This window comes from Macaca nemestrina, chromosome 8 (genome assembly GCF_043159975.1).
Source record: "Macaca nemestrina isolate mMacNem1 chromosome 8, mMacNem.hap1, whole genome shotgun sequence".
NCBI classification, from domain to species: Eukaryota; Metazoa; Chordata; class Mammalia; order Primates; family Cercopithecidae; genus Macaca; species Macaca nemestrina.
The window spans coordinates 54,301,704-54,327,803 of record NC_092132.1 but is presented as its reverse complement, the minus strand read 5'-3'; the positions used below and the strand labels follow the sequence as shown (position 1 = coordinate 54,327,803).

At 38.9% G+C, this 26,100-nt stretch overlaps 1 protein-coding gene across 1 annotated transcript in view; it reads right to left on the bottom strand.

Moving 5' to 3' along the window:
* PIP4P2 (phosphatidylinositol-4,5-bisphosphate 4-phosphatase 2) overlaps nt 1–21,159 on the bottom strand; it is a 49,924-nt gene extending 28,765 nt beyond the window's left edge. The window contains exons 1-2 of the mRNA XM_011768281.2: nt 20,841–21,159; nt 750–898 (exon numbers count right to left, since the gene is read on the bottom strand). Coding sequence (XP_011766583.1) covers nt 750–898; nt 20,841–20,946 — 255 coding nt within the window. The 5' untranslated portion in view covers nt 20,947–21,159. The remainder of the gene's footprint in view (nt 1–749; nt 899–20,840) is intronic.
* Between the last annotated feature and the right edge of the window lie 4,941 nt (nt 21,160–26,100).

Genomic DNA, 26,100 nt, shown 5'->3' with positions numbered 1-26,100 from the left:
AAAACGTCAAAGATAAAATTAATACTTAATTGCAGATTTTAAGAAATCAAAATTTAATATATAAAGCCTAACTATTAAATAAATGTATTTCATCTAAACCAGTGTATGCTTTACCAGTTTATTACTTGAAACTATAAAAATATTGCTGAAAATTTAGTTGCTCCCCAAAGCTCAATTTTAAAAAAAGGAAAGGTGTTATTCAATATTTTAAACATTCCTAAATTACTATTAACTAAATTGAATAAAATGTCAAACTATTTGTAAACACTTTGGCACAGATGCTAATAAGAAATGCATAATCACAAAAGCCCAGAAAAACAATAGTGACATCCTACAGACATAAAATAACTTTAAATAATTTTCCACATAAATAGGACAAAGTTTATGACTGTAATGAAGTTTAGTACACAATATTTTCATTTTAGTGAAAACTAGAATGAATGTAGTTGTGATGTGGATAGATATTGAAGGTATTTATACATAACTGTCATGCTCAGTCTAGTTTTTGAAAGTAAAAAGCCAAAAGGCATTATATTTAAATTCACCATGAAATTCTCTTAATGGGGTTAGCTTTAAACACAGGGAGGTATTCTATGATGAAAGACAGAGAGAAGAAAAGTCAGGAAAAAAGATTACCATATTTGTATCCAGCCCACATATACTTTTAAGTAACATTATTAAAGTACTTCCTTTAGGAATAAAATGTCAAATAACAATTTATATTTTTACTAATGGAAATCTCCACTTACCGTAGCTTCATTACAAACTGTGCACTTAACCACATGCTGGTGAAGCTTGCCATCCAAATTGATTAGTGATTGGCACACACGGCAGTTTATTACTGGAATACCACTGGCATCTGGACTGGCAATGGCTGTATATGGAGGTGGGAGCTCCGCTGGAAAGATATTAGTCACTGAATCAGAGTCTTAGAGAAATTACTATGGCTGATTTGAGTATAGAAGCAATAAAAGTAAAGAAGAAACAATCAAGATTTTCCCACGTTCTTTTATTTATTTTTCAAAGCTAGCCAATTTATCTTACTTTTAGAGCATAAACATCCATGAGACTCTTATCAAGTAAAATAATTCTTAACTCTGATAAAATCTAAATCATGTTTGCCTAGGTCTATCCCAATAACCCAGTTTCCTTTTACTAATCTATACTCAAAATGTCACTCCATTCCTATTAGTAAATTTGTACAGCCTCTAATAGGACAGTGGTGATTTATGACTACAATAAAAATCTTACACAAGTGATCTGACTCCCAGGAAATAAAAATGGTCGATGAAAGCAAAGTTTTAAAATTGCTTATCCATACATATAAATCATGTAGCTGTCATGCTCTGTCTTTATACTGGAACCAGTATAATGACTGCTGGCTATGACAAGAATAAAACAAGGTTTTGGAGGAAGTCAAGAAGAAACAAAAGTGAACCTAAGAAAACTAAACTTCTCAGCATGGAACAAAAATGGGAACCACGCTAATTTCAGACACAAAACAAAAATAAAGTAAATATAACAATTTTTAGTCTCAAAATTTACCTACCATTAAAAATGTAAGAAATGCACCAAAGTGTTTATGAGTAAAAAAATGTAGTATGTGGGATTAAAAACTTCAAAAACCATAACAACAACCACCACAAAAAGAATGGGGAAAAAGATGAAACAAGAGTAGCAAAATGTTGGTAACTGATGAATATAATGACATGGAAGGTCATATTTTCACACTACTTTTGGGTATGTTTGAAAATTCCCATAATACAAAGACACACACACAGTGTTTTTTCAAGAGTACTAAGGTTGACTCAGTGAGTGAGTAAAGGGTGGAGGCCCACTTTCAAAATCAGGTATCTACCAGAAGTGTATATTTGTGGCAAAAGTCTGAGAAAACGAATCCTGATATACTACTCTGGAATGTGATTTCTAAAGGACTCCTAACCCCTTTCTGCAACCATCTCAACTAAGGAATAGAAGACTTTTCCAACGTAAAGTTTTGTCTTGGGACATTTAGAAAGGGCCACACTCTAATGCATGATGGAATCACGAAAGAGAACTGATATTTCAAAAGGTTTTTGTAACACTATAAAATATAATCACAATAGCTAATCATAATAAGAGCTGTTTTTGAAATCGAGGTTTTCTATCCACTGTATAAGATTCTAAATTTTGTGATATTTTAAAAAGAATTAGAGCATAAAACATTTTGGTACGTTTAAAACACACATATTTCCACCTGATCCTTGGGTTATGATATAGGATTTTTTTCAGACTGCTAAGGATTAGCAACAAGTGGTATTCATTCAAATGATTCCTAAGACAAATTTCTTCAGCAGCCAAGGCTCTGAAAGAGGCCACTTTGAAATGACGATATGCTCACATTTCTGGGAGGCTTATAACAGAACACTGCCAAACACTGAAATTCAAAAGGAGCTGTACATGTCTTAAATTATAAAAATAATTTTAAATCCGTGAAAAGAATTTGAGCTTGATCCAGAATGAACTGTAATGTATTAATCAAGAAGAAAAAAACACGTTGAAGAAACAATGAGTCAATAATATACTTAAGGTCTTGTTTGCAGATTACTCTGTCAGATCTCAATAAAGAAGGCATTATTCTCGGGGAAGGAATATGTACCTCACTAGAAATTCAAGACACACTGCCTGGTATATAATAATGAATATTATTTTAATAATTATTTGCAGTAGGATTATTAATAAAAATTGCTTCCTCTCTGGCCTTTTCCTTGAGTTGTACAGTAACATTACGTAGTTCTCTCATAATCCCAGGTCTCTATCTTACACAGAACGATAGAAAGGAAACTTAAATGCAAGACAGTTTTATTAAGAAAACAAGGGCATTGGGGGAGAGGAGGAGATGACATATTGCTACACTACATAAAAGGACACAAACCCATACACTCCTCAGCTTTGCTCAAAGAAATCTCCTAAGAAAATTTCAGAGGGTGATCTTAACAGTCATTAAAAGGGTATTAGAGCCAGTAAAACCCTGTAAATTTTTCTTCTAAGATTTGTAATACATAATTTTTAATCTGCCAAGAAAAAAAAACCGCCTTCAATGACAGAAATATGCTCAAATCTACTCTTCTGGAGGCTTGGGAAGTGGAGGGACATGGACAGAACGACCAGTGAGGATTATAAATCTAATATGAGAGAGACCATAAGCTCCACAAGGCCAGGGGCACATCTGGTATGTCCACAGCTACTTCACCAGTGCTTGTCATAATGCCTGGTCTATGACTATGCTTACTAAATGTTTATTGAATGGCTGAATGAATTAATACATCAGTGAGTCATTAAAATTTATTAGACATATCTATTTCTCTTGGAAAAATAACACCAAGTATTAGGTTGGTGCAAAAGTAACTGCGGTTTTTGCTATGACTTTCAAATGGCAAAAACCGCAATTACTTTTGCACCAACCTAATATATTAACCCTACTCTCCTTGCAGGGGAGCTAAGGTCCTAGCAGGGGAGTGCAGGTTGATGGAAAACGAGGCCTTCTTTTATACAGAAGACTACCCTTTCCAAATAATGCACTGAGAGAGGTGAAGTAGTCAGGGGACACTGGCCTGGCCCACCAGATAAATGGAATCAATCCAACAGATCAATAGAATGACAGATGCTGCAGCCTAATTGCCACAATAAACAGTGCTTCCCAGCCTTTCATTTCAATGTTCTATCCATTACTTCGGCCTTCAACTGATTTAGACAGAGATATTTCTTGTACTTTTGGCCTTTCCCTATTACTCAGATTTTACTTCAAGGAAACATTTACTTGTAGCTCCATCTCCTCTTATATGGGACTTGTAATTCTGGAGATTCCAGTTAGTAAACTTACAACAATTAGATTAAGATTATTAATTTAAGCAATTAATAATTAGATTATTATAGATTAAACCTATAATAATTAAATTAACTTAGATTTATTCATTTTGTCTCTTTTCACTTCAGGATAATCATAGCTCAATACAGCCTTGAACTCCTAGGCTTAAGTGATCTTTCCTCCTCAGCTTCCTCAGTAGCTAGGAATATAGGAGTGCACCAGCATGCCTATATTTTCACTTTAAAACAACCGATCACCACTATTCTACCTATTTTAAATTTCTGTACTACATTTAAAAAGTTCACTGTAATCTCAGAACTTGGGATCATTAGATATTGAAAGTCACAAAAATTCCTCATTTTGGAAGAGTCTTACTTGTTATCTAAACAATAGTCATTTTTTTCCATGGGGTTTGCCTAAATTAAAAAGCTTTTTTCCTCCATGTGAGCAGTATTTGTTAGGCCAGTAGTCCTTAATCCTAAAAAAACTCCCTCAAAGCTCCAGAATAGAACAACGTTAGAAATTCAAACAATCTTTGGAATTATGAAGTTTTATTTCTTTATTTTACAAAGAAGAAAACAAACCCAGACATTCTGACTTTTTAAGGGTTTTTCAGAACTTCCAGCAAAGCCAAAAACTGACTCCTCTTCTGGAGATCTCTCCACAATAACAGCTGTCTCCTTTAATAAATAATGACTTAATATAGGGAAAAGATTTAAGGACCAATGGGGGATTTTTTCTAGGAACAAGCAAACATCTGATAATGTAGATTTCTGGAGAATGAAATCTTGGTTAAAGAGAATTAAGAGGAAGAGGAGAAGGAAGAACTGGGGTGGGGAAAATTAGAGTATGTTTTAAAAAGAAGAATCATTTCACAATAAAAGCTTCAGAGAAAAACGGACTCATAAAAGGGAGAGAATGATAGTTTATTAATCACAAGGCATACATAATGATCTTTCTAAAACACTCAAAAGGAAGCATATTCCGTAAACCCACAAGTGATCAGATTACATTTCCCATCACAAACATTTACCTAATTTATGTATTTTATGCGAAACAGTCCCTCTGTCTTGCTAATTCATTCTGGTATATTAATCCGTATTTCATTTTTTCTCAGAGACATCCTCCAGTATTTTAAAGATTGGAATTGTTTTGTTGGATTGCTCTGACCTTTATTATCTCAATTATTCCTTTGTACGTCTCCTCAATGACAATATTTGGCAGTTTAATTCACTTACTACATTAGCATCCTCTATATGCAGCCCTTCAGGCTCTTGACAAAGATGTTATATCAAAATTGAAAATGACATCAGCTTAAAATGAGAGATATTTTACGATTATAAGAGAAGCAAGAAAAGTATAAAAGGGCAGCCTTTGAGGAAAGCCTGGCTTTTTTCTCCTCTAATTTCCATTGCAAGGATTCATTTTCCCTAGTATCTTTGTGCAGAATGTAGGTTAGGGACAGCTTGGCCACTATGGGTTAGCTGCTTTTAGCGTCAAACCTCTCCAGTTCAGTTCAATACACAGCAAAAGAAGACCACTTTCTGCGCCTCCCCATCTTTGAAACCAAAGAAAACTTGTTTCAGGAGACTCAAGTTCTCCCAGAACAATGACATTCTCGGAAAAACTCATCTGGCTGAAGACAGGTTGAAAATATATGTGCTAGTTATCAAGTTACTGACCCTCAGTTCCAAATCCACCTTTACTCTCTATTGCGATGCTGGAGCTGGAACTCTGCAAACCACATTTTAGTTTTGTCAGCTGGCTCCAGGTTATGCTCTTAATAGGAGGTGATACTGGGAGGCTGCAAGGCTGGAGGAGGAATAAGGGGCTTATTCCTTCTATTTGTTACCTGTTTGCTCCCAATCTGCTTGCTGTTTCTCTGAACATCATCCTAGGAGTATTACTTCACCTTGGCAGTGGTAGTTCTTTCCCCTGGGAACACTGAAGCCAGTTTATAGTTTTCAACATTTGCCAGAACCAGTTTCCTTGTATAGACTCCCACACCAAATAGCCAGTGCTCCTTCCCAAGAAAGTAGTTCAGTTTCTCCAGAGTTCAGAGACACCAGTACAAGCTGGCCGGTGCTTCTTCAGAAGTCATATTTCAGTTCTGCAGGACCCCTCCTCTAGGTTACTAAGTTTTAATAAGTTCAATCTCTTCCCTTTGTTCCCTCAGCCCTAGTAGTGGCAGTTGCTTCTTGTTACCTCCTTGATACCTTAGGGTAATATACTTACCTTACAGTTACCTAGTTAGTAACTTTATACTTGGTTAATGATTCTTTATATTAAACTCCATTGTGTGGTTTCTATCTTGTGACCAATCCTGACTGATATAGAAATTCATATCAGAAGTGATCTCAGGAAACAATTCCTCAAAGATAGAATTGGATAAGTGGTTTGGTGAACTTGAGCTTAAATGCTACACCAAACTCCTTACCAATGGGAATTGGGATGGTAGTAATCTATGACACATGGTGCCATCCTGACGAATCAGATTATCCCCTGTAGTTGATTGATTGCGGCTCCTTCACTTGAGCATTATGGTAGTAATAATTATTATATGGACTATGATGTGGATGGATCCTTATGAATGCACTGGGCCTCTACAGACAGAAAATGAGAAGCTCTGGTCTTTAAATTCTCAGCTCAAGTCATGGTTAGAGAACCAGAGAATGTCTATCTTAGCCTTAAAAGTATCACTTTTTCTAATAAACAAAGAATTTATTGCTGGAAGTCAAACAGAAATATTAATTTTGCAAATTACAAAATTATAACATCAAGTAATTCCACAGCCTTACCAGGTAAATCCACAGCCTTATCAAGTTTCTCATTGAAAGCTGGGGCATTGATTGCAAAGAAGTGGAACTCTAAAACTTGGAATGAGACCATCTGATTGTACCCAAACAGAGCTGAAAATCTTAAACTCCTGAGTCACCCTGAACCTCCACTGCAAGTGGAAAATATCTTTCCCTCTTGTGCCTAAGCCTTCCCTTGTTGGAAAACTCTGTAATGCCCTTGCCTGAGGCAGTTGTCTTACAAAGGGATGGCTATTCTTCTTAAAATCCACCCTCAAGCCCCTTGTTGTCTCAAGATCCATAACTAAGGTCAAATCTCAACATGTTTCAGAAGGGCAAATACAAAGTCTAATTCAGTAAGAGGTGCAGCTTCTACATAAAATAATTGCAACATTTTGATAATATGTATTTCCAGAAACCTGGAGAGTACTTATGAAGTGGATCCTAAGGGTGTTAAACCACAGAGAATAAAATACAACAACGAATTGAGCGAGATTTTCTGGATTCAGTGTTTGTTTTAAAGCTAGAAGTAGCTTTAAGCATTTACTTAATTGGTTGATGAGACTTGGTCTTACATTTAATGAGGCTGAGATGCTAGAATATCCCTAGCATAATGCAGAAAACGCAATCAAAGGCATATGGAGTTAGGAATGTTGAAGTGGATTTATCATATGAAACCTGCATATTCATACCTCACTACATCCCCTGAGAAGGGCCAGAGCATACTCCCTTCACTAAGGCATTAATGAATACTTATTTAGAGGAGCACATGCATCCTGCTGTGGTTTCTTTCCAATGCAGACCAGACATTACACTATGAGATGACCCCATTGAGATGTGCTGCCTGATTTCAATGGGGATGATGAACTCCTGGAGTATCAGGCCAAATAGCAGCAATTAAACACTGAATACAGGTGGGTGCATTTATTGCAAAAAAGAAGTAGTGGATATTACAATATTTTAAGCCACAGGACTTTTGGCAGTGGCTAATTGAAATTAGCCTAGAATTGAAATGGATGGGTTACCTGCAAAAATGTTGCTTGGTTGTATATCTTAGAAAAAACTCTAGGTATTTTAACCAGCAACCCAACTTTGGTAGCCGTAAGAAAGAGTCACAATCTTTCAACCAGTTTCCAACAAAAGTGGGTTCAGCATGTACTGTAAATCTTCCTTCAAACTTTCTGCACAGAGAACTGAGGCTATTTACGAGACTGTGTACTGGGGAAAAGAAAATACCCAGATGGTTCAGCAATTACTAGAAACTGGTAGTTAAACAGTGCTAATTCCAGAGGGACTCAAAGCAGCTATCAAGTGATAGATGATGTATTAGCCCAGATCCAACTCACAGTGGTCCCTGTAGACATGGGGATCCACTCTGAAGTTATTTTATTAGTTCTGAATATACAATTGGAACAAATACTCTTAGCAACCAGTAAAATTGCCAGTTTTGTTCCCTGGCCCATAGGTTAATATAGGAATGGCCAAGTGGCAGTCCCTGGAACTGATACCAAAAGCAACACCACATCCCTGGGGAGATTTCAGAGATTGGTGAAATCTCTTAAATCTGTTAAAATGCAAACCTGTTAAAATGCAAGCATGTTAAAGTGCAAGCATGGTGATACCTATCACATCTTCATTCCACTTACTTATTATCTAAATTTGACTGCTGCTTCTAACTGAAGAGATGTGATGAGTGGCCTTATCACATCTCTTATAGGAAGTAAAAAGTAGATCTCATTCACACCATTGCACTCCAGCCTGGGCGACAGAGTAAGACTCAGTCTCAAAAAACAAAACAAAACAAAACAAAAAAAAAACCTGTATGAGCTCTAAGCTCTAATGCCAAAGTCAAGAATCTTTAGAATCAATATTTACCTTTTTAGGTAGGTGTTGAGAGATATCTAGTGAATAAATCCCTTAAATTCTGCTGTTTATCTGTAGCCTGTGGATTAATGGAATTTTATTTTAAAAATATAGAAATTATGGCTGGGCGCAGTGGCTCATGCCTGTAATCCCAGCACTTTGGAAGGCCGAGGTGGACAGATCACGAGGTCACAGTTTGAGACCAGATTGGCCAACATGATGAAACCCCGTCTCGACTAAAAATACAAAAATTAACCAGGAGCGGTGGTGCATGCCTGTAATCCTAGCTACTCGGGAGGCTGAGGCAGGAGAATCGACTGAACCTGGGAGGCAGAAGTTGCAGTGAGCCAAGATCCTGCCATTGCACTCCCTCCAGCCTGGGCTACAGAGCGAGACTCTGTCTCAAAAAAAGAAAAAAAAAAAAACTACTAAAGTCGTCTAGGAATTAAACCATTAAAATGGTACCCCCACTGTAGCAAGCAGGGGTTACAGCCATGGAGTTCTTCCCTTTGTCACGTGGATGTTTCTAATGAGGAAAAAGATCTGACCACATGCTCTGCTGGATCACTTCTGTCTTTTGTTCCCACATTCCTCCAGCATCCTGTAAAACTTTCAGTCCTAAGTGACTTTATCATCACCATCATGACATCCTTCCCTATTTTCTCAGGTTATCATTCATTCACACAATCAGTATTTGTTAAGTGCCTAAATGTAAAAGTTCATAGGCAAGGGACTATAGTAGAGCTCCCTGATGAGACAGGAATCCTATCTCCCTCTTTGTCTCTCCCTGTGGGATCATGTGCATAGATAAGTATTAAGATATGTAGTGCAAGTGCTTTGGGAGGCTGAGGCAGGCGGATCACAAGGTCAGGAGATTGAGACCATCCTGGCTAACACGGTGAAACCCCGTCTCTACTAAAAATACAAAAAATTAGCTGGGCATGGTGGCAGGCGCCTGTAGTCCCAGCTACTTGGGACACTGAGGCAGCAGAATGGCGTGAACCCGGGAGGCGGAGCTTGCAGTGAGCCGAGATCGCGCCACTGCACTCCTGCCTGGGCAACAGAGCAAGACTCTGTCTCAAACACACACACACACACACACACACACACACACACACACACACCAGATAGTGCAAATGTAAGGTATTGTTTTGGGAACATACATATTCCAGCAACAGAAATTAGAAAAGACTGCATGAAAGAAAGGAGCCTCAGCAAATGTGTAGAATTTGAATGTTATAATTTTAAGAATTCCTTTCCTACTCATCTACCTATAGGAAGTAAAAAGTAGATCTCATTCACACCATTGCACTCCAGCCTGGGTGACAGAGTAAGACTCAGTCTCAAAAAAAAAAAAAAAAAAAAAAAGATCTCATTTGGAAAAGACTATAAATGGCTAATAAGTGTATGAAGCAATGAGTATGGTCTTGGGGAAAAGTGTATAGATAGTGATAGATCTTCCATCTCAAAACAGGATTCTTCCTATTAATATCTTGATAGGCTGGAGTAATCAAGCAGGATGAAAAAACCCATGCAACTGCAAGGACCTATACAGAGATGTGGGGACACAGTCTAAAAAAATGACTTTGTTAACATGTTTGAGGTACTAATCCAAGACAAACTTCACAAATACCAATAATATAATGTAGCCAAAGTTTACTGTATTTTATTACACATTAAACTTTTATTAGTAATATATTGGCATGGCTCAAAAATTAAAATCATTGTAAAAAGGCATATGCTCAGAATTGTTACTCCAACCCTTATGTCCATTTGCCAAGTCTTACTTCAGAGATTTCCACTTATGTTATTATTATGTATCCTTTTAGTATTCCTTGAGTGTAGCACAGGTAGTATACACATATACATATTCTCATTTCTTCCATCATTTTTACACAAGAGAATATGCCTTATAAACTATTCCTCATCTCATTTTTTTCATTTTACAGTGTATCTTTCCATAACTGTATATAGAGTTTTTGTTTCATTCTATGGTTATGACATAGCTTATTATGGTGGTTTTACAAAATAGCCATAACTTCTTTGGCACTCCTCCCATTGAGAGGTGAAGTCTTTGTACCTTGAATCTGGGTGATTTGTAACTGCTTTGACCAATAGAGCATGGCAGAAATGACATTATATTTGACTTCTGAAGCTGGGTCATAAAAGACCTTATGGTTTCCACTTAGGTCATCTTGTATTTAGGGATGTCTGACAGTTTTAATAATGACCTATGTCCTCATTAAGGGATGGCAGCAAATCCAAATATGACTTTTGCTGAACCTGGCAAGGTATTTTATATAGAGAACTAGAACATGACAACCAAATTCTATAAACTTGGAAAAAACTTTGTTAAAAAATTTTAAAATAACTTTATATTAGTTTGTAAAATCCACACAGCTAATATAAATCAGTGTTTATTTGGGATATGTCCAGTGGTCTAAAAGGTGTCTGAAAATCTCACTTTAAGTCTACTCACTATCATTTCTATATATTGTTTCTCCTCTGGATGGTCAGTCTTAGCACTTAATCTCTCAAACAATAAAATGTCATATCGTAACATGCCTTCTTCCAAATTCTCCCCCTGTAGAAATCACATGTTAAAAACGTCAAAAAACTCAGGGCTTTCTTGTACACTATTTTAAAATCCGTATTACAGATTGACTAAGCCTAAATATCTCAACAAAATATGAGAGGAAGAAAAATTTTACCGTTGCCTTTAGAAGTAAATGCTTAGAATAAAATGCGCTAATCAGTCATGCAGCACATGCGAATATATTCTACAGAGAAATAAAACAGTGCAAGCTAGTTGGGCTTCTAATTTTTAAGAGTTATGTAACATCCTTAATCTTCAATATACTACTATCTTTCCCATTTCTAGAAGCATACTGGAAGGAATAGCTATTTAGGTGAAAGAGGGACATTGGAACTAAAAGAGGTAAGAAAGGATAACAAGCATCTACATTTTAAATTTATAGATATATTTTCCTAAATGTGTCCAGCTTCCTAAGAACAACTGTGTCATAAAATATAAAAGCCAAAGGAAACATAATGGACCACTCCTTTGATAAATGTGGGAAACTGAGGCCCTGAGATGTAAAGTAATGATTCCAAGGCCAAACAGGTAGTAACTGGCTGAGATAAGAAGCCTCAGGTCTCCCAAGCCAAACACTATAGTGACGGACCTTCTCTGGACTCTAAAGGGAGTTACACATACTTGCACAATGCACCTGAAGTCCAGGAAAAGGACCCATGCTTTTTGCTTTTCTCACATTTGGTTGTTGTGGTTCTTACAGAAGACAAGAAACTCACTTTACAACAGCAACCAGAAAAGAAAAAATCTAGAAAAGTTCAAAAGCAACATAAACTCCTTTGCACACCCCCACTACCACCAAAATTTTTTCTAAAAAAGCAAAGAAACCCTCGTAAAAGAAGAGAAAACAGCAGGAAGAATGTATTCATTTTCAGGAGCTACTATGGAATGCCATTCCCAATTTAGTCAATTACCTCTTACTCATTATAAACATGAAGCACAGACCAGGCATGGCGGATCATGCCTGTAATCCAAGTACTTTGGGAGGCCAAGGTGGGTGGATCATTTTAAAATGGTCAGGAGCTCGAGACCAGCCTGGCCAACATGGTGAAACCCCACCTCTACTAAAAATACAAAAATTAGTCAGGCTTTGTGGCAGGTGCCTGTAGTCCCAGCTACTTGGGAAGCTGAAGTAGGAGAATCACTTGAACCTGGGAGGTAGGATTTGCAGTGAGCTGAGATCACGCCACTGTACTCCAGCCTGGGCAACAGAGTGAGAGTCTATCTCAAAAAAAAAAAAAGAAAGAAAGAAAGAAAAAGAAAGAAACACAAAACACCTGAGAACAAAGGTGTATTCAGGGTTACCTGCTTTTCCCAAATGGAAGTATTACAGTTTCCATTTAGATCACTTCCCAGATAGCTGCTTATTGCCCTCAAAGATAGTTATGAACATCCATCCTGTTAACTTTCTTCTCCAATATCTATATCCATATAGCTAACATTTGTATGCATTTGGCAAACCTTCCAAAATTTTAACAGAATGCTCTACTCTACAAGTTTTACATTCTTGAAGAGTCTGCACAGTGCTTGGAAACAAACAGGAAATTGAGAGCATCATCTCCCACTCCAGGAAAATGCTACTGTACATTTAATAAATAATTGTTGAATGAAATTTGCTCTCCAACCCCAAGTTTTCTCAGACTCCAAATCTGTACAACAAACTGCCTAATTCACATTTCTAATTGAATAACTACAGGTATTTCAAACTCCACATGTCTGAAACAGAATAGTGATTTCCACTGTCCTTCTCCCACCTCCCACACACATGGCCAATTCTTCCTCCTGTTTGCCTATCTCAGGTATAACCTTGTACCTACTTACTAGGGTCATTTTTGGAGATTTGTGATTCCTTTCTTTCCACTGACTCAACCCATTAGCAAGTCCTGTTTAAAATATGTCCTGACACCAACACACCTCAGTGCTTCCATCACCTGTACCCTGGTTTAGATCACCATCATCTCTTGCCTCTTCTGCTCTAACAGCATCCTGATTAGTGTCATGTCTCATTAGTCTGTTCTCCTCCACATGCCAACCAAGGGTGATTTTTTTAAAAAGTAAAGTGTTTTCATGTCTCTCCTCTGCTCCAACCTCTCCACAGCTTCTCATTATCCTCAGGACATAATCCCTTCTTCAGCAGGTGGAATAGAAATCTCTCCTGGGTTTCCCTCATCTACACCTCTCACCTCCTCTACCTCTTCTGCTCTCCGCTAAGTGACCATGCTCTAACCCACTGTCCCTTGTTTTTGTTTATTTATTTATTTATTTTTGAGACAGAGTCTCACTCTGTTGCGCATGCTGGAGTACAATGGCACAATCGCAGCTCACTGCAGCCTCAAACTCCTGGGCTCAAGAGATCCTCCAGCAGCAGACTCATGAGTAGCTGGAACTACAGGCATGAGCCGCAGCGCCCGGCCTCCTCCTTGTTTTTAAAATAGCAAGTGTTATACTTGCTGTTCCCGTTGCATGGAGCACTCTTTCGGTAAATCTTCCAAAGGCTGATCCAACTCATGTTTCAGGTCTCTGGGTGCTATCTCTGAGTTGTCTTTCCGGGACACCCATCTCAAACATTTGCCATCCAAACAGTTACTTTCCACCCTCATAGGCTGCTTTATTTTCTTCACCCTTTGAAATGATAATGCTTACTGTATGTATCTCACAGGAATGTAAGCTCCTCAGCATCTGGAATACTATCATAGGCATTCAAATATTTGAAAGGATGACTGAATGAATGAAACATTTCTTGATTAATATTTTAAAGATGTTCAGTATAGGCAGAAGGAAATGTGGATATTATAAAACAGAATAAAAGAATCCTGGAGCCTGATGCCTACAGAATAATGAAAAAAAAAAAAGACTATAACAGCAAATGAGCTCACTACCATACTGGAAAGCTAGAAGCAGATCTATTTCACCAATGTGTGGGCTTTATTTTTCCTTGATGAGGATGTGGTCTCAGTGAAGCAAATTTTGATTTAAGAACCATTTTGAAAAAAATTCCCTTAAATGGAGCATTAGCAATAGCATAGCACAAAGGCTTCTCATAATTCCGCAAGGCCCTGCTTGCTCAGTATCACAGCAGGTGAACACTCTACTGGGGTTTGGGGGAGCATCAGGAAGCTGCTCTCAAATATCCTGCATCCAGCCTGGCGCGGTGGCTCTAGCCTGTAATCCCAGCACTTTGGGAGGCCGAGACGGGCAGATCACGAGGTCAGGAGATCGAGACCATCCTGGCTAACGCGGTGAAACCCCGTCTCTACCAAAAAATACAAAAAAAAACTAGCTGGGCGAGGTGGCGGGCGCCTGTAGTCCCAGCTACTTAGGAGGCTGAGGCAGGAGAATGGCGTAAACCCGGCGGAGCTTGCAGTGAGCTGAGATCCGGCCACTGCACTCCAGCCTGGGCGACAAAGTGAGACTCCCTCTCAAAAAAAAAAAACCAAAAAACAAATATCCTGCATACTTTTCTCCTCATTGTGACAACCTGGCTTCCAGTGGGTTTCCGAATCCTTGGCAAGTAAAGTGAGAATTTAATCTAGCCTTACAATGGGTTGTACATGTGGTAAGGGTCCCTGGATCTCTGTCATCTCTTCCTGCCAATCCACAGACAACCTTATGCTCCCTGCAAGTATGCAGGGAGACTCAGAAATTTAAAAGACTGCCAAAATATATCCAATCTCTCTAATTCAGTAAAAGTCTAGCCTAGTGTAGAACATAGTTAAAAATGAACTAAGACTTTATCTAATTTTAAACTAAGACACTATCTCTAACCTTAGATTTCTCCAGGTATAGGACGTAAGAGAGTCACTCAAAATACACCTATTTACTGTAGGATTTCTAAGAAAGCATAAGAGTACATATTAAATAATAAGTCTCAAAACTAGGAGTCAATTTATTTTATTTTTCTACTCACTGAAAACATTTCCTCAAGCAATTTCAAGTTTACATGTTTTTTTAAAAGGTGAAAAGGATAGGACAATGTCTTCTGAAACACAATTATGAAAATTATGCTTCCTAGAAAACCTAAATGAGTTTCAGAGTAAAGGAATATTAACCTTTTCATTTATGTTAAGCAGCTTTGAGGTCAGTTTGCAATTAAAATAAAGGTATATTGGAATATTACATTAGATGGAAATAGATAATTCTTCAATTCTTTAAAAAGAGCTTGAATATAAACAAATACAGGCCGGGCGCGGTGGCTCAAGCCTGTAATCCCAGCACTTTGGGAGGCCGAGACGGGCAGATCACGAGGTCAGGAGATCGAGACCATCCTGGCTAACACGGTGAAACCCCGTCTCTACTAAAAAATACAAAAAACTAGCCGGGCGAAGTGGCGGGCGCCTGTAGTCCCAGCTACTTGGGAGGCTGAGGCAGGAGAATGGCGTGAACCCGGGAGGCGGAGCTTGCAGTGAGCTGAGATCCAGCCACTGCACTCCAGCCTGGGCGACAGAGCATGACTCCGTCTCAAAAAAAAAAAAAAAAAAAAATACAAAGAACCGTCACTAAAGTCCCTAATGATCTCCATGACACTAACTTCAAAAGACATTTTTGGTCCTTATCATCTTTGCTCTTTCTTAAACTTTTGCATGATGACTCCTTTCTTGAAGTATTTTCTTGCTCTTGACTCTGTGATATTATCACCTCCTGGTGTTTTTGACCCTCCTTGCTGGCAGCTACATTCACCTTCCTCTCCCAACTCATTAAACATCAGGGTTTTTCAAAGCTTTGTCCAGGTTCTCTCCTTTTCTTAGATCACTCTTTCTCCCTAGGTTATCTCATATGGAGCTTCTCAAACTTTTTCACACTGTGGTACACAGAGAAAATGACAATATGTGTATGACATCTTAGAACTGAAGGTCTCTGGGCCTGGTGTTGTGGCTCATGCCTGTAATCCTGACACTTTGGGAGGCCAAGGCAGGCAAATTGTTTGAGCCCAGGAGTTTGACACCAGCCTGGGCAACTTAGTGAAACTTCATCTCTATAAAAAAATACAAAAAAATTAGAAGAGTGTGGTGGCTACTCAGGAGACGGAGGTGGGAGGATTATTTGGGTCCAAGAGGTCAACACTGCAGTGAGCTGTGATTATACCACTGCACTCCAGCCTGAGCAACAGAGTGAGAACCTGTCTCAAAAAAAAATAAAATAAAATAACTAGAGGCCTCTGGCCTGAAGGCTTTAATTACTACCTTAGCACATGTATGTTCCATCACAGCACATCCTATGGCATACCAGTAGCGCCCTGGGAAGTTCTGAATCAACATCCATGTATTTAGCTATCACCAATATGCAACTAACACACAATTTTATATATTAAGCCCATGCCCCGTTTCTTAGTCCTAAGAAACGAGGACTAAGAAGAGATGTGACAACTGGATCTACACTACAGGTCCCATTTGGCCACATGTAGCAGCCAGGACCTGTAGTGTAGATCCAGTTGTCACACTTCATCTTGGATATTTGAAAGCATCTGAAATACATCATGTCTAAAACTAAGTTCACTATCTGTGTTCCCCAAAACTCGGTCCTCTTTTGGTGTTCTCCGTCTTCTAGTGTTCCGGTAATCACACCATGAAGTTGTATAGCCAGAATTCTAGGAGATATCCTTGCCACTTCTCCCTCACTTCCATGTGCAATGCATCATCAAGCCCTGTTCAATCTACCTCCTTAACATCATCCCTCATTTCTCTATCTCTACCACCACCTGAGTCCAAGCTACTGAAATGGTTCAGTTAAATGGCCCGAATTATCACAATAACAAAGGAAGTCATCTATCCTTGTCTAATCTAGCCAATCCTCTAATTCATTCTCTAATCTATAGAGTGATTTAAACACTAATAATAAAGATTTAATCCAGTCATCCCTTTGCTTATGGCAATATTCCTTAACATGACCAACAATATCCTGGATGGGCTGATTCATATTCATTATTCTGGTCATCTGTTGTTGCAGAACAAGTTGCCCATATGTGGTTGTAGTAAGAATTTGGCTAAGGCTGGAGTCATGTGAAGGCTCAATTGAGCTTGGCATCCAATATGGCATCTCCCTTCACATGTCTGAGGGCTGGTCAGGCATTTTTCTCTACGAGGCTAGTTTCAGGTTCCATAAAGCATGGCAGTCTTAGGGTATTCTACTTCTTACATGACAAGTTACTTTCCCCAGAGTGTACTTTACAAAAGCCCAAGACAAAAGCTGTAAAACCCTCCGAAGTCATTCAGCATATCTTCTACCTTATTCTAGAGGTCAAAATCAAGTCATAGCATCAGCCCAGATTCAAGGAGAGGAAACTGAATATCAGAAGACATAGTTCTTTGAAGGGGAGAGAGAGTCTTGGGAGAATATCCACCATACCTGCCTCTCCAATCCCATTTTGCAGCGCATTTCCTATTGCTGTTTCCATTTTAGCCACGTTGTCCTTCCTTAAGTGCCTTGTATTTGTCATACTCCACCCTGCTGATGGCTTTGCCAATACTGCTTTCTTTGCCTAAAAAGGTCTTCCAGTCCACCTTTTGCCAAGTTAAATCTTGCTCAACTTTCAGATCTCATTCAAGCATCAAGAAAGGCTTCCCCAACTCCCTCAACAAAATTAAATCTTAATTTGTACTCTCAAGGTATAGCATATATTTCCAGCACTGTCTTCATCTCCATTGCATGTTGCATTTGTTTGTATGATTACATAATTTATTTCTCAATACCCTCACTACACTGGAAGAGGAGCCATGTCTATTTTTGCTCTCCTACCACAGATTTGTCTGGCACTCAAATATTTATTTGCTGAATAATTTAAAAAAAACTAAGTAAATCAAACTGTCTGCCTCTGTATAACAAATTATTATTTTCCCTTTATGAATTATAGTGAAGTATATAATCCCATTCCCATATTCAATACATAATGAGACAACCCCAGATATAAACAATATTCACAGAAAAAATCTTATAAATTCAAAGCTCATATTCTTTTGTTATATCCTAACTACGAAATTAGCAGATGTATAAAGGAATCAATTAATACATCAAAACTGTGTAAGTTTTGTGGTATTTCTTCCAATCTCCTTTCAAATGAGCCTAAAACTCTCTTTAATTTTAATTTCTACACCTAAATGAAAACTGGCAAGTATATTAAATGAAGCACTGTAAGCAGGAGAGAAGCGATTTCCTATGCACAAATCCAATACTGACAGTAGAGAACACTAGACACACTCCACTTAGAAACCCACATGGATTGTTACACAGACCACACATGATTTTTCTTGTGCTAAAACCAAACACACAATACTAACTGCTCCCTGTTACATTATTAATAATCTGTTTAGAAATAAACACTCCACCAACTTTCAACCTGAAATGGACTATTTCATCTTGGAGGTGGGAACTAACATCTCTGTACTTTAGAAGGTAACAGAAAGAGAAAAGGTTTGGATTGGAGAAAATATTCACTAGTTACAGCTTTTAACTTCCTTTTTCTCTTTTAAATAAAAGTCTGAATAACTATAAATGGGATCATGAACTAAAATTCATTATCAGAAAGTGCATTCTATTTTTGATCGAATTCCACCTGTCAACCCTAATGGTTTTCAACTACCAAAAACATCTGATCCAGTGATAGAACTTTTTTTACAATCTGAAATAATTCAGCTGTGTGTTTATTTATTCTTTCTCCCTAATACAATATAGGCTTCATGAGGGTATGGGATTGATTACCTTTGTTTCCCTAGAGCAGTGTATGGCCCATTGTGCTTCCCAATAAATTAATAAATGAATGAATAGTGGTGGTCTTCCAGAATCAGATCTTGTGTGTTACTCATAATATTTATTACAATGTTTGTTATTTATGAAGAAAAATATTTTGTCAAAAATGCAAATAAAATGCTTTTACCTCTCATTTATGCTTCTTCCTTAGTAGGTGCTATGTCATATGAAATTAAGAGTTTCTCTAATCATCTAACTTGTCTCATTCACCAGTTAAGAAAAAATGTATTCTACCATAGGGCAGAAGAAGCTTTTTGCTAAATCATTGCGTCTCTCTGGTTGTTAAAAGTTTTCTAGAATGACACTACTTTTCTCAGCGGCTCAACTGGAACTTATACTTGTGTAGTTTGAGGAATCTTATTAGGTTAAACAAATATATGGCAAATAATAAAGATGTCTACAAGCAGGTCCCTGAGTGTAACCATTTTTTAAAAAATAATTTATCCACTAATTGAAGTTATAGGAAAATTACTTAAATTGAAACTTTGTCTCCTAATAAACTGTCAAACATTTGCCATAAAAGGCTGACTTGATGAAGTTGAAACATTCATTAGTGAGTGCTTAAGTGTATTTTACATAATACAATTTATATAACAGTAAAATATTCATATCAAAATGGCCCATTAGAGGAAATTCTCTTGCCTGGTGTCCTCTGATACAAGTTTAATGCTGACCAACAAACATGACCTGTAGGTTTTCTGTGGGCAAGTCTCTGTACCTTATTTCTCAAGCCATAGCTCACACTGAATTATTTACAGCTAAACATCTTTTTCCTTTGTTTTCCTTCGTTATAAGTATGGACTAAGATCTAGATAGTTGATTTTGAAGTTATAAAATGTTAAATAGAAATTTTAAATACTAAGCAAGTTCAACCTGCTCTACATCAGCTCTAATTCCAGAATTCAACTTAAAAAGTTGTGTTACAAGAAACATTACCTACTTACATTTTCAAAATCATTAACTTTTGCTTCCTTGGGTTATTAAACTTCGCTCATATTCAGCCAAAAAAAGAGGGAGATGCACTTAAGGCACATTTGCAAGTGCCATTTTGACCAATCTTTTCACTAACCTAAGTGGTTTGTTTTTAAGTCTTGCCTTCCATTTTCTTGTTAACACCTGACTCCACCTTATTTCTTTACTATAGTAATCAACTAAAAGGCTTAGAACAACGTTTGATTTTTAAATAAATCGGATAGTATGGTAAATAGATTCCATATTTCTCCAGATCCCATTGCCATTTAGTCTTTTTTTTTTTATTCTTCTTGAGGGAAAAAATAGAAATATATGTAATATTAATTTGGGTTACTTTTTACAAGTTAATTTCAATCTCACCAGATATGTATTAAAAATATCCTATCTTCCCATCTGTCAGAAGTAAAGTCCTTCCTTCTCATTCACAATTAAATCTAACACATCCTCCTTAAAAGTAGGAGTAAAAAGGAAGGGCAGGAATTTCAGACATATTAGGAATACTGATTAACTGTATTCGTTTTGGGTATGGCAATTCACTGAGTGAACAGAGCACTGTTGGGTGAATGGTAGCAGAAGCATATTGTTCAAGTTAAAGCCCTTTCAAGGACAGATGCCAAGGTGAGCAATACTCCTGGTTTCTCAGCAACGGAAAAGGATTTGTGAATGATTGTGAAAGATTTGCACCACCTCCTAGCTGCGCTTAGGGGCTGCTCTGAAAACAGCTAAGCACAGCTTGGGAGATTCATGTCACATCCTGTAGCTCCGTGTAAGAAGTGGTGAAATACAAACACACACACCACTACCACCACCACCACCACCACCACCACCACCACCACCACCACCAGCACCACCACCACCAGAAAAGCCCTGCGGAGAAGCTATCAGGCAGGCGGGCTCGCCTGGGAAGGCACAGTCAGCATCCTTGCTCAGCCCAAGCGAGAGGCTCACCTCCACCTCCAAGCTAGAGCTCCCAGGTCTTTATCCTTCTGGGCGTTTCCTTGCAAAGTAGAGGGACCTATGCTGGCCTTACCTCTGGGGCTGCTTTCTTGCAAGTACGGTGGGGCGGTGGGAGTGACATTTCCGGAGTGGGATGCTGACAGCAGAGGCGAGCGTTCGTCCACCCCATCAGCAGCCATGACTGCGGCAGCGGAGGGGCCTGGGGAGGCCGAGCCGGGGTTGCAGCCTCGGCAGAGTGGTGGCTAGTGCTGCTGCCTCTGCTGCCGCCGCTGCTGCTGCTGTTACTGCTGCTACCGCCTCCGGGAGGGCCCAGGATGTGTCACAAGGCAGGAGGCAGGGGGAGGGGAGGGTGCAGGACCGAGAGGCGGGGGAAGGGAAGCGCGCTGGGAGGCATGGCTGAGGGGAGGGGAGGGAGAAAGAAAGAGCCCGCAGAGTGGGAGGAGCGGGAGTGGAGGAGCTGGAGCCCAGCCAGCCAGCCACAGAAAAGGGGAACAAATTAGGACCAACTGGGAAACGCGAGGCAGGGAAGATGCCATGTAACTGAAAGGGGGTCGAGAGTAAATGGGATGGAGGGGGACAAGTCCTTTTCTCTAGGAAAGATGGATAAAAAGCAGCCTGAAAGGGGCTAGGAAAGAGGAAAGGCCTGTGACTTGATTACAAGAAAACTGGAGCAAAAGCAGATTATCAAGTTTATCTCCCCTAGGGAGGAGGAGGGACTGACTCTTTGCTGTCGAACTTTGCAGCAGTTACATAAAGAAAGCTTCTTCCTGGGGTTATCAATTTCTTCTATAGGGGTTTTGTGTAGGAAATCAGTTTTCAACATCTGTTATCTAAAAGAAAGTAGATCTTTGCGGAAGTGTCACCATTGCCTACTTTTCCTGAATGATTTTTTTTTAATAACAGGAAAGTTGGCCTGACCGGTTTGGAACTCTGGTAACCGTACCTTTTTGGAACTATGCAGTGTGTTGCCTTTTACAAGTTTCATTTTACAAAATAGGTTGTCATCTTAGTTTTGGTTTTGTAGCTTATTGTCCCTGACACATATAAAATAAGTAGGTCTATGAATAACGTCAAACAACGAAAAACAAATTTCTTGAGATAAAAGTTTTAAAATAATTGTTTACTTGTAAAACAGAGTTAAAGCAAACAAAAAACCCTAAGCACTGACAAAGATTCTTTGCTTGGTCAAACAAGTAAGGTTTCTGAATCTTCTGCTGGGCCCATCTGCACTTCCTTATAAAATCCAGTTTTAGCAAAGAACCCTACTAACTTAATTTAGCAAAAAGCCCCATTCTCAATATTGATATTTGATCAGGTTCCTCATCCTCCAGCATCCCCCATGTGAGGCCTGAACTCCTGTCTTCAGCAAGAATCCTTTTTGCTTGGTTTAGTCAGAATCCCCCTTATCCTTGATGTTTCCTTGGTAATTTTCCATCTACTGCCCCTGTCCTACATGCTCCTTGGCTATAAATTCACACTTGTCCACGCTGTATTCAGAACTGAGCCTAATCTCTTCTTCAACATGGCAAGACCCTGCTGCCATGGTCCCTATACCTATCAGTATAGCCCTGAATACATTCTTCCTTACCATGCTTTGACAAGAATCACTGAATAACTTTTTTCTTTAAAAACACAGTTCTTGCCATGTTTTATATGTTTTTCTTTCCATTTTTCTTTGGTGGTTTGTCATATTATCCTAGTTTACATGAATATGAAAACAAATTAAAGTTTTGAGGCTGGGTGTGGTGGCTCACGCCTGTAATCCCAGCACTTTGGGAGGCCAAGGCGGGCGGATCACCTAAGGTCAGGAGTTCAAGAGCAGCCTAACCAACATGGAGAAACCCTATCTCTACTAAAAACACAAAATTAGCCAGGCGTGATGGCGCATGCCTTTAATCTCAGCTACTTGGGAGGCTGAGGCATGAGAATCGCTTGAATCCGGGAGGCAGAGGTAGCTGTGAGCTGAGATCGTGCCGTTGCACTCCGGCCTGGGCAACAAGAGCAAAACTCCATCTCAAAAAAAAAAAAAAAAAAAAAAAATTAAAGTTTTGAACATGTCCGAATAAAAATGCAATAGAAAAATAGTAGTGATCTAGGATGATAATTTTCCTGCAATAATTTTTTGAGTCACTCAAAAGAAACATTTATTACTCATTTACTAAGTCTAAAAAATAACTAGGGCCGGGCGCAGTGGCTCAAGCTTGTAATCCCAGCACTTTGGGAGGCCGAGACCGGCGGATCACGAGGTCAGGAGATCGAGACCATCCTGACTAACCTGGCGAAACCCCGTCTCTACTAAAAACACACACAAAAAATTAGCCGGGCGTGGTGGCGGGCGCCTGTGGTCCCAGTTACACGGGAGGCTGAGGCAGGAGAATGGCGTGAACCGAGGAGGCGGAACTTGCAGTGAGCTGAGATCTGGCCACTGCACTCCAGCCTGGGCGACAGAGCGAGACTCCGTCTCAAAAAAAAAAAAAAAAAAAAAAAAAAGATAACTAGGACATGATCTCAGTCCTCAGGATGCCTGAGAGAGTCAAAAACAAGTGGAAAATGAGGCTAGCTGTAGATTTCAGTGAGCATGAGGAAAAGCAGAAGTTAGACATACGAAACTATGTTTCAAATTACATTAGGAAGGAACCTCACTTTGCTTTCTGAAGATACGTTCTTTCTTCCAGAAAAATCCACTTAGGCACCAGCTGGAAATCCTAAGGGGAAATCAAATAATGATGTTTTCACTCGCGCAGCATCTTTTGTGGGTCAGTAGCATCAGGACACAACACAATATAAGGATCCCCATATGCTATAAGGGCATTTCTAGGTCTCCTGGAACCTGGGAAGTACAGAATCAAGATGTAGCACTTCCTGCAAAAGTGCCTGTAATTTACAAAAATGAACAGCAGTGTTTTTAAAACTGCAGCCTGGAGACTATTGAGTTAAAGAAAATTATAAGAAAAATCAACAAAATCTTATTACTATAGTATTCTATCATGTTACCTGTCACACTCCATTGTGACAACTCCAGCCCCAACCAACTTTCTAAGGTCAGAAACCTATCTATGTTATTTATAACTAGATCTCCGGTATCTAGCACAACGGTTGGCACATTAGTAAACACTTGATATTTGTCAAATAAACAATTGAGTGAATGAACAAATATGCACAGTCCCAGAATCTTACTAAAACAAAACGTTTGGCACAAAAAGATGAAGAACATTTCTTGGCTTTTTGATGAAGATGACAGTTTTACCATCTGACTGATCAATTTTTTTTTAATTCCATCATACCTCTACAACTGTCTTCTCTTTTGCCCATGTAGTGATCGGTATAAACGTTTTGTTTTGTTTTGTTTTGTTTCTTTACTTCATTATATGGTTTCTCTACTTCAGAACTCATTTGAGGCTCATGGCAGTTACTCTTCTTACACTACAAAAGGTAGTAGATATACTGAGATTATATTTGCAGCAATCTCAACTTCCACAAAAAGCAAAAGGCTTTTATGAAATGAGTGCCACTTCATTCTAGTTTAAAGATGATACTATGGTTTATGGTTTCTCAATAGTTGTTAAATAATACTCATCAATCCAAGGTATTTTTATGATTATGATTATGACATTTTGCCATCTCTATTCATGAGATGAGCTAATGTGTCTATTGGAATAAAAATACTATATAAACAGATAATATGTGAGATATAATATACTTAAGCTGCTGTTTCAGTTATCTACTACTAACAAACCGTACCAACACTCAGTGGCTTAAAACAACATGAGTTGTTATTTTCTATGATTCTCTAGTTGATTGGGTGGCAATTCTGTCAGACTTGCCTTAACTTTCAGGCAGCAGCATTCAGCTGGCAGGTTTGCGGGGGGCTAGGCTCAGCTGGGACATTTGGGCTCACTGGGCAATTCTCTTCATTTAGTCTTTATTCCAGACTTCATATACCTTGGAGTCTCAGAACACTATTCTAAGAGGATGATGGTGGAAGGTAAGGGACCCCTAAGATCTAGGCTCTGGTTCTCAAACATTGCTTCTTATCACATTCTCCCACCATCAATAGCTTTCTCAACCTGCCTCCTGCTTGGAAAAAAACGAGCACCCAGAGGCCCCTTCATGATCAAAGGAAGTCACAAGGCTGGTGGAGGAACAGATTCCATCACTTCAAGTGAAGAGTAGCAACGTCACATTGCAAAGGGGTGTGGAACACAGCAAGATGATCCATTGGATGCTATTGTATAACAATCTACCACAGTCTGCCCACTGGTCACTTTGGTTCACGTCCCCCTCACAGGCAAACTACACTTATCCACTCCCAACACTCCAAAGTCTAATTTAATCACTGAAGTCAACTTTATATATCTTACACCTAAATCTAATCCAGGTGCAGTCAAAATGCCTGGGAGATGATTCCACAAGTCCAGCTCCTTGGGTACAGCATCTGTTGATCCAGAGACCTGTGAACTAAAAGGACAAAGCATGTGCCCTTCTTCTCTCCCAGCCATCTCAACCTCCAACATTTAAAAGTGGAATAAGAACAGGGTAACAACTGACAGAGGAAGGGAGAGGGGGCATTCTGAATAGAAGGTACATAGAATACATGGGACCACAGAATTCTGAAATCCACTTGGGCACATGTCACCAGCTCTTTTGACCCCAGAGACATGGAATGCTTCCTTATTAGGGCAAAGTCTGCTTCTGTTGCTATTCCTTTTCTTCATCTGTTCCTATCCTTGGCTCTTGGCCCTTCCCACTGAGTCTGGTCTTTTTCATAAGAAATGGCTTCTGTTTGCAGCTGCATAGCTTTCTCAGCCTGCCTCCCCACAAAGAAAGTTGAGAACCCAGAGGCCTCTTTTCATTTTGAACTGCCTCTGTCCCTTTTAATCCAAATTGGCACAACTTCTTTAGAAATTTGTGGGCTTTTCCAATGAATCTGAATGGGGTTTACATCATGCCCGCAAAGCCACAAACATAATATTTTTTTTGAGACAGGTATTTCTCTCTATGTTTGGGTCACACTTGAGGCCCTTCAGATTCTTAGAAGCTCCATTTTCTATTTAAGGAAGTCTCCAAGTCACTGCTTGAGTCTTTCAGAGGTCTTCAGGGAGGGTTTTACAGCCATATCCCTGATTTGAACTTTATTCTGAGGCCATTTCTTACATCGAGAATCTTTTGCTGGGTGAAAGACTGTTTTGAGCCCCTATATTTCCTCTAAATTCAATTGCAAACAGAAAGTTCCTACTTTAGTTCATCTCTGTGGTTGGCAAAATAATGCCTCCCCAAAGATGTCCATGCTCTAATCCCCAGAACTAGTGATTATTTTACCTTACCTAGCAAAA